A 9646-nucleotide genomic window follows, 5' to 3' on the forward strand; every position below is an offset into this window, starting at 1 on the left:
TGCTTGGCTGACTGGGACATTTTTATAGTGCCGCAACACCATGGCAGCCAGCAGCCATGCAGACGACACTGTCAGCACCAGAGGAGCAACAGAGGAACAAACTGGACTAATGGTATCCATATATGCAGATCTAGGTGATGATCCAGTCTTCAGTGATGATCCAGTCTTGGTTATCCTGCGTTTGATGAGGTCAGTGTCGTTATCTTCATATATGGAGATGGCCATACTGTATAGGCGTGTCGAGGCGTGGCGGACTGGCGACCATATGGTGGCGTGATGTGTCACAAGGCGTGACGGACTGACGGCCATGTATGGTGGCGTGACGGAGTCACTGACGGACTGACAGGTTTTGTAGGTTTTCATACTGTAGTAATCTGTGACCTGTTGGTCGCAACAAAAATGGAGACCTGAGACCTCCTAGTGCCAAATTGATCCAGATCAGAGAGCAGTCATAATTTGCCTGCTCAACCTTTGGTATCTATTGTACGTGACAGTAACCCCAGCCCTCCAAACAGACACAGAAATAATAATTACACATTGCTATACCTTTGTAACAATGAAGCCTGAATGCCTCAGTGCAATTTTCTCTGCCTGTCAACGGATTGGGTTGCTAATGGCTTCTATCCGCTGATGTATGAGATGGTGTAGATCGAGAGCCAGGGAGTGGGGCTGTGTTTAGAGTGGCGAGACATTAATTTTTACTAGCCTTGCGGGGGTCAAGGCAGAATGGACTGGGCCATCTTATCAATAAAACATGTCACCACCGCTACCGCCACACTCTCTCTCTCTCTGCTGCTTTCTCTCACTCTGGCTTGGTTATACAGTGCACTGCAGCCAAGATGACATTCATAGTGTATGCACAGATTAATCTTTTTTTTTTTTGCATGTAAAGGGAGAGCAACAAACATGTTAGTTTAATGGGAATGGTGTAATCCACTCCACCCAGGCTGCTGTGGAGAAATCAATAGTCTAGAGTTATGGTATGATTTCTTTGTGGGCTGAAACATGACTATAACATGAATAGTCTGGTTTCCGACAGTATAAAAGCTTTTATACGGAATACCTATCTACAGCATACAGTAAATCAAATTTTTATGATGTAGGTTTTCACTGCTTAGATTTTAGGGGTCAAATGAGATACAGTGAACTTGTGGAATTGCACCAAAAACGCCATCAGACTGATTAAAGTATCCAAATATGCAGCACAAAAACTGAACAGCAGGCAAAATTTCATCATGGTTGATCTATTTAGTACATAGTAATTTACACACAACTCTAAACCATATTTCCCATCTGGAATAAAAAAACGTGTTAAAGACAATGAATGACAACAAAAGATGACATTTGATATAGAGACAAAGAAAGACAAGAAGTCAGGCGGTAGAGAAAAAGAGATAGCTTTACTATAAAGAAGGCGTCTCTAGCAGAAGTTGCAACATCTCATCATACACGCATACACGGTGAATATATTAATATGCCATTTTTCTGTTGATTAGATGTACCTTACAAAAGCTGTTATTTTGCGTGTAGAAGCAAGACTTGATGAGCTGCTCTGATACACAGTAAAAAGAAGATGCTAAAATTAGAATTCATAAAAAAGCCAAACAGCATGTGACCAATGGTTTAAAAAACTGTTATGTGCACACTAGTAAATCCTAGTTATAGTTTTTTTGCAGCATGTTAAATTAATGCAAACATAAAGCTGTATAAATAGACATTTTCTTTCCCCCATGGTTTGCTTTGGGGGAACAGAGGTGGAGGTCAAGATGAGGCAGACAGTAAAAAAAATGTTTATGGCCGGGTTCTGTGCGCACCTCAAATCACCACATACAGACACAAGACAAATTCATAAGAAAGCACTGTGTATCAGCAAATATGCATAAATCTCTTTTCATAGTTAAATCGTCAGCTCACTAATTTCCCCACTGGGATCCGTTTGGGGACAGGAGGAAGGCCATGAGGGGGAAAGGGGCTGCAGGTATTCAGACCAGAACTAAAAGAAAGCGCTCGAGAGGACAAAGTTCAGACCTAAAGTTTCAGATCCACAGCAAGAACATACATCAATCCATTGTTTTTTGGGTTGCACGAGGTTGATGCGTGAATTGTCTCTCTCTGAGCACTTGTCTTGCATTCGTTTGAGGACAGAGGAAGGGCAGGTGCTGTGTCTCTGCTACAGCTCCTCAGCACGTGTCGTGTGTTGGTGAAACATCTCTGTCCATGGTGCTAGAATTATACAACCCCAGAGGTCACGGTGAGTCAACAGAAGACATCATTATAACAAAAAATAAACAACTGTGTTAAAACTCAGAAGGTATTGCTTTGAGGAGCTTTGAGGAGAAAGAGACTGCAGTCTGCAGGAAACCATTCATGTTACGGAGTTCGTGACAGGTATGTAGGAAATAATGAATGTACCGGCCGCCTGTCACCAGGAAGCAGGAACAGCAGGAATGTGATATGGGATCATGGGAGTCTGTTTGACTTCAGAGGCAGCAATGCTGAATAACAACAGCGGAAGGGGAGAATTTGTTCTCTGACACATTAGCGAATGCAAGTATTATTATTATCATATTTTTTTTCTAATGCTTTTAACAGGTGTCTGCAGAATGCTACAACCGTATATTTTTGGAGCACTTACGTCTTATTTACATCATAGATAATCTAATGTATACCTCTTTCACAACATATATTCCAAACCATGGTCAAACAAGTGACTGACAGACTTGCCACAACTGCACAATATATTACAATGTCAAAGTAAAGGGCAACATGGAGTGAGAGATGAGTCGTGTTACTTTTTCAGAGTGCAACTGTTATTCAAAGCTATCATTACAAAGGTGCAAAACACACACACACACACACCTACTGTAGGACATTTGCTTGGTGGTTACAGATTGATGAATATTTTCTCTCTACTCTGATTTTTGTTTTCTTTTGGAAATCAAACTTTTAAATATTTACAAACGTAAGCCAGTCAGGCCCCACACGTACGTATGCCAAATAAATAAGCAATAATATTAAATTTCTGTGATGTGTAAAAGTTATATTATACATAAATTTTGAATACCAACATGGAATAACATTAATACAACATGAATACTAAAAGAGCAGCACGATTGACACATAAGCATGACTGTTTTAATGTATGATGACAGCCTGTCAGTGTACAGCAGAAAAGCCAACTGGATATATTCATTTCTGTAATGTGTGATGGACATGGACAATAATGTTTCTGAAGTCTGTCATAAAGATTTGATATACAGATGTGTGTTGAACGCATCTCATAACTTACAGTGAAAGTGTCGGATAAGATCCTTATTTTTGGCTATGTCTGTGTGAAACAAAATAAGTTGGCCAAAAAATGTTTATGGGACAATTAATAAATTAAGGACTAATATATTAATACTATCTACATAATGTAATAAATAGATATATAAAATAAATATCTGAAATACCTCCATCCACTAATTGTCAACGGTTAAGTTTGATTTGATTTAACATGGGAGATTTAGTGCAGTTGAGCAACATCTACGCATGAGTGCCAAAGTGATGTGGTGAAACCAACATGCACTCATTGGACAAATGAAAATGGGAATAAAGTAAAAGTAAGAGAAAATGATTCTGTGCCAGTCCATCAGTCAGCTAACAAAATGACTGAATTAGAACGATGCTATTGGTGGAAATATATGGTACTTATACTTTCATTACTTTTTTTTCTTTTGTTTCTTTTATTTCCTCTTCTGTGATTGCTAAATTGTTGGTTTATTAGCTTTAATCCAGAGGTGGCTGTGATTGCAAATTATATGGGCTTATACAGTAGGCTATATTCATGCTTCAAAAAATAGATTCTACCTGACCCTAATGCTGCCATTTTCTTCTGTGATAATTCACAACTTGAACCCTTCATTTTGAAAAATAAAAAGTTGAGGGAAAGTGGTGCACATCAAGCTAGAAAGATCACAACCTGCTGGCCTGCATGCTGACCAGGAAGTAGCATCCACAGAGTGACGTGTGATGAAGATGGGTACAGAGAAAACATTGGCTTTTGGCCTTCAGTGTTTCTCAAGTAAAACTAGCCCACTCTCCATTGCCTCTCCTCTATTCTTTGCACTAAGACACTACCGTGCTTTGAAACAAGTTTTGCACTGTTATTATAACATCACCTGTTAATACAGTTAAATTTGGTGCTAAAAACTAGCTGTGGCAGAAACGTCACTTGTTGCCATTTTGAATATCTGCACATCTACACAACAGGTATAGAGTGACAAAAACAAAACAATACTCCACTTCAAAAACTGAGGAGAGAATTTAGTAAATTCTCTTAATTAACTTGTGACAGTGAAGGTTGACAAGAACCCAAAAGCTTTCATTTTTGCTCACAACTTCACAAGATTAAACTGGAAATCAGTATGGAGAAGGTGGTGGTGCTAGTGCATAGTTTTGCAGGGCACAACAATCTGTGCCTGGACTGTTTACAGCATTTAGTAATATGCGTTGACTCATCTACCAGCTGTGGAGAACAAAAGAAAAAAAAAGATCTCTCATTGCGGAAATATCAATATGATAAACATATCTGCCGGCATCCTGCTGAGTTGGTGTTTCTATAAGCTGATATGTTACAGGACGGGGATGGGACTCTGCATCCACTTAACTGGGATGCTCATTTTGCGACTCAGAGGTGTTTGTGTTTGTGTGTATGTGTGTTTGTGTGTGTTGGTGGGTGGGGTGCAGGTGCGTAATTGGGATTAGAACAAGAGCGTAGAGAAGCGGAGAATGTTCAGAGCGGGAACAAACAGAAAATCTCTAGAGACATTTAAGAGTGCTTGTACTGTATATTCCCCTGCTGCCCGGAAGGCTCACTTAAAGTCTGTGTGGGTGGGGCGGGCAGAGCATTGAGAAAAACTAGCAGTGTTCAGTATCTCCAAATTTCACCTCAACCAGCCGATTTCTCAGAGCCACAAACAAACAAACTAAATTAAATTAAATGACTGGCTCGTGGTCTACTTCCACTCTCAATCCTTTCGCTTCATTTTGTAGGAACCATCACTCCTTTCCTCCTTAGTCATGGCCCACAACAGTCTTTAGACAGGCCTTGGTGTGATTCTTCTTGTGTGTATAATCGTGTGTCATGTGTGTCATATATCATCATAGGTATGTGCATCTATGTGTGTGTGTGTGTGTGTGTGTGTGTGTGTGTGTGACTGTGTGAGTGTGTGTGCGCGCGTGTGTTTTCCTCCTATCCTGTAGAGGGAGTGACCTCAGTGATGCTAGCAGGCTACGCCAGGGAGTAGATGGCATTGACAGGCGAGGTGGCCTCAGAGCTCTCATTGCCTTCCGTCTCGTCTTTGTCCTTCTTGACGGTGTACTGGCCGATGAAGGAGCCGTCCTCGTTGAACTGCCCATCACCACCCTCTCCGTAGTCCACGAGGCTGTCGTCACTCTCCTTCACGTTGCCGTCCAGCGATGTCTGACTGCCCTGCAGGGGCTTGTTGTCCTCATCGCTGCTGCGGGGCGGGAAGAAAAAAGGTCACAAGAGTTAAACAGGCATTGTGATGTCATCGCACGCTGTCAGCAGCGTTAGTGTCCATAACCCCTGTCTACCCCCTCCCTGGACGTGAAGGGTGTCCATATCCCCCCTACCCCCACCCCCAGAAGTGAATGACACTGCACGTTAGGGAACGATGTTAAGAAGAGAAAGTGTCGATCTAATCCGTGTGTTTTTCATTCCGTTGCTTAAACAACCGGCAGGGTTACCTTGGCATGTCCAAACTGAAATACAAGTTCCATTTTTCTGCAAAATGTACTTAAGTGCACAGAAGCTTTTGAAGAACGTGGTAAGACCTGTTTATTAGGTGGGACATATAATACTTCCCTTCAACCGATGCTGAGACCAATGCATTCTCAAACACATGCTTACTTTTAAAAGCCATAATCTGAAATGAGATGTTTGCAGGACACCTCCAACTTTCACACAAATGCCGTCAATGCATTCGAATTGAAGAAGTTGTGCAAAAGCTCAAGTTGACAATTCTGCTTGATCTCAATTCGGAGCATGGCATGTCTCTTACCTCTCTAGAGGGGAGAGAATTCATGCATAAGAAAACAGAGCTATCGACCGGCATTAGCTTTCCAGTGTCAGAACAAGCCAGTAGCACAACAGCAAGGGCATTTCAAGAGCAAAGAGAAGGATGCAACGTTGCACTCCAACAACAGGTATTTTTCATGGTATATTTCTCCTCAATGTTGGTGACTATGCAATACATGTTCAATTACTGTATGTGCAAAGGTTATCAAACAGCTCTCCCTATGGGAAATCTAAATCTACGTAGTCAGTCAGCAATGTACAGTAGCACCATCTGAGTTTTCAGTAAACTGTCATGCTCCATGCCGAAACATTTGCACACCAAACACTTTCAGCATCTAGGAAGAGTACAAATGTACAATTGCAGATGCAGCGCCATCAGCACTCTCAACCATTCACCCTAATTTATATACATCCCTGACAAAATCTAAAATTCAGTCATTTTCTAAAGACACTCAGAGGAATTAGATGAGATTAGAAAGATATAACCCTGTACCGAGTACAGACAGAGACAGAAATTTACTATAGCCAAGAGGTGAAAAGATGTTGCACAAGAGAAAAGTCAAGAGATGAGTGTACACTTAATGACTGAATGAATTTTAATCGATTAATATACTGTACTGTAGGCAAGTGAGATTGACTGGTGCAAATGGATCACTGCCACACATGTATTTGTAAGAACTAAGAAAATACAGGTACTATACACTACAGTATATAGTGCTGTGTAGATTAAAATCGCTGCATGGTTTGGCCCAATGTACTGTATGTCTCTATAACCCTTAAATTCAGTAGGATGTACTGTGCAATAAAAAAGGACCAGCATAGCAGCTGGCAAATGTGAAACCATCGCCCAGTTTGATATCCTGGAGTATGGCAGCAGTAAATCAAAAGGACATCTATGCACCAGTGCCGTTGTAATGCTTTAAGATTAGATCTCTTACAGCTAATTAAATAAATCTAGCTGAGAGTCACAGTCATTTTGAAAAAAAACTGCCATGGTGTCGCCTTTGCCAAGCTTTAATTTGTTGGTCATATCACACCAGCAATGTTAGTGAGTCAGAGGGTTTGGAGAGAAGGGATTTCAGTTCTGCCACTTCGAAATGTCTTCAGAATGCGAGAGGCTAGAATCTGGAATGATTCAATTATCTGATTAGGTATTTCTTTTTCTTTTTTTCTTATTATTTTTGAGTGGAGGAGCAAAGGTGGGGAAAGTAACTTGGAGTGAGTTTCAGATGACCTCCCCTACATAACAACACAAATTCCCACTAGTAATTTTCTGAGGGTAGCTTTCAGCCACTAAATTAACATAACTTTAGAAAAGGTAAATTGAGCAAATTTAAACCACTTCAGCTACAGCTTGATTCATTTATATGTGGAAAATAAGATGAGTTGTATTTATACATGCTAATAATTGGGTACATTTGACAGATTTAATTCATGACCCCATTGTTCATGTTTTTACAAATTAACATGGCTGTAAGTATATAATAATCGATTAAAAGATGTTGCAAGTGAACAATTGAATATGCGCAAGGATTCAGGTGCCGGTGAGGGAGAACATTCCCCCTTCATACCTTTCATGAGAGCTTTGTACCAATGGGAAAGAAAATAGAAACAAAACAACAAAGAAGAAGACAGACATAAGGTGCAGTAGGTAGAACAGAAAGACAGACATGAGGAAGAGATGGAGAACCACTGACACATGTAGATCTTAGAATGTAGGGACATGGGCAATGTGGTGTTGCCATACTGCATGTTACAATGCAGCCTTTCATATTTTAACAAGGGATAAGGTTTAATACAGTTGAAATAATGTTAAAATCAAATACATACAGTATTGTACAGAAAGTCATGTGGCATTATTATAACACAAACAAACCATCAGAACATCAGTCTAAACAGTAAACCTACAGGGCTTTGGAGCATACTGTAAATTAGTTTATTCTCATGAAGAGAGTGCACTGCATAGCGGCATAGCATGCGTTCAGGGGCGCCTATGGGGGGGGGGGGGACATAACAGCTGAGCTCACAAATAAAAGAGAATTTAATTTTAGAAAGTAAATAATAATGTCCTTTTACATGCCGAACCGACACAAAATCAAAATAACAATCCTTTAGTCTATAGAATCAGTGATGTTGAACTACTCCTCTACCCCAAAGTACAAACAGGTACAGGTGTACAGGTGTACTCTCAGAGGCAATAATCTGAACCGCTCATATTACTCTAGTTATGCAATTAGTTGAAATGTGTTCTGGTTCCGTGCTTCACAGCATGCAAGCTCATCACGGCTAATCTAGTGAAATATGAGTCCCTGCATGCTGTCCTCCAAATGCTCTCCAGTTGTTCTTTCCCTAAATCAGTTCCTTGAGGGTGTCAGATTGTGCCAAACATAGAACGTCCACCCTCCTTCCCCCACTACAAACCAAATTGATTTCCCCATCATCTTTCACCTCCTACACCTGGTGGCGGATGCCTTTTAAATGTCAGCCAGCACAGGAGGGGAGAAAAAAAAACAAAGCAATTAACCTCAGGCAGGGTGAAAAACATGTTGGTGCTTTGGCTGGAACGGGGCGGTGCAAGACCTCCAGCACTGTTCGCCCGGGCTGCTTTTCAGGATCAGTACGTCCCCTTGTCCAACCGGACTACTTGATCCGTGAAAGGCTTGACGTCTTTATGCAGACAAATGCCTCTTTGGTCGATTACGAGCAAAAGTTTGAAGCAAGGTCTCTGTTCTGTTATGGTCTGATCCGTAGTACGCTGCACATGGGTGGGCCAAATGCATGGGCCAGCACCCTCAGATTATATTAAAATCAGTGGAGCTCAGAAAGTCCTGTTCCATTATTGGAGCCTATATAATGGTTGCTTCGCAGACACATGGAATGGAATGGAAATAAGCTGTGTGCGGGTGTGTGTGTGTGTGTGTTTGTTTAACTGTGTGGCACTGGAGACATGGCCTGTGCTGAATACTTAATATGTTCATCCAGAGACTACTGTAAGGCTGTGATCTGATAATGCACCTTATGTGTGATATAATTTCCATATGTGTGTTGTATTGCTGAATTACGTGATCTTCCATACACTATAGTACAGTAGGTATCCAGTATGAATAGAAGGAATGACACATTAACACATTTTGAGCCCAAGACGTCCACAAACGACGTCTGTAAAAAATGAATGTAAAAAGTGGGCACCCTGGGTCACTATTTTGAAAGTGTTGTGTGGGCACACAAGTTTTAATCTTTAGCCTAGCTTAACTCTATATCTAGGCTATATTGGTTTAGCCTAAAACTTTAGCCTTAAACATTAATTAAAGTTTACACAGATTGAAATGAACGTGCCATAAGGTACAGTAAATAGGTTTGCCAATCATTATGAGCTAAAACAGACAGTATTCCATTTATTTGGCTGTGACCAGTTCGTTTTTGACACCCTCAAGGAACCTACTGTACATGTACCTCTATCACTGAAGCTGGTACCAAAGTAGCCAACTTCTATTATTGAAGCTTTATCCTATACCTCAATGAACCAACCACTATTACTGAACCTATATCCTACCCCAAGGAACC

General features: G+C 40.8%; 1 protein-coding gene across 1 annotated transcript in view; it reads right to left on the reverse strand.

Annotated features, from left to right (window-relative positions):
• Positions 1-1381: 1381 nt before the first annotated feature.
• Positions 1382-9646, reverse strand: part of LOC310863053 (neurofascin-like) — an 85900-nt gene continuing 77635 nt past the window's right edge. Inside the window, 1 exon segment of the mRNA XM_083771175.1 lies at positions 1382-5501. Within this exon segment, the coding sequence (XP_083627301.1) occupies positions 5273-5501 (229 nt within the window). The 3' untranslated portion in view covers positions 1382-5272.

Source organism: Protomyctophum parallelum, assembly GCF_964188405.1.
Source record: "Protomyctophum parallelum genome assembly, chromosome: 8".
Taxonomy (NCBI): Eukaryota; Metazoa; Chordata; class Actinopteri; order Myctophiformes; family Myctophidae; genus Protomyctophum; species Protomyctophum parallelum.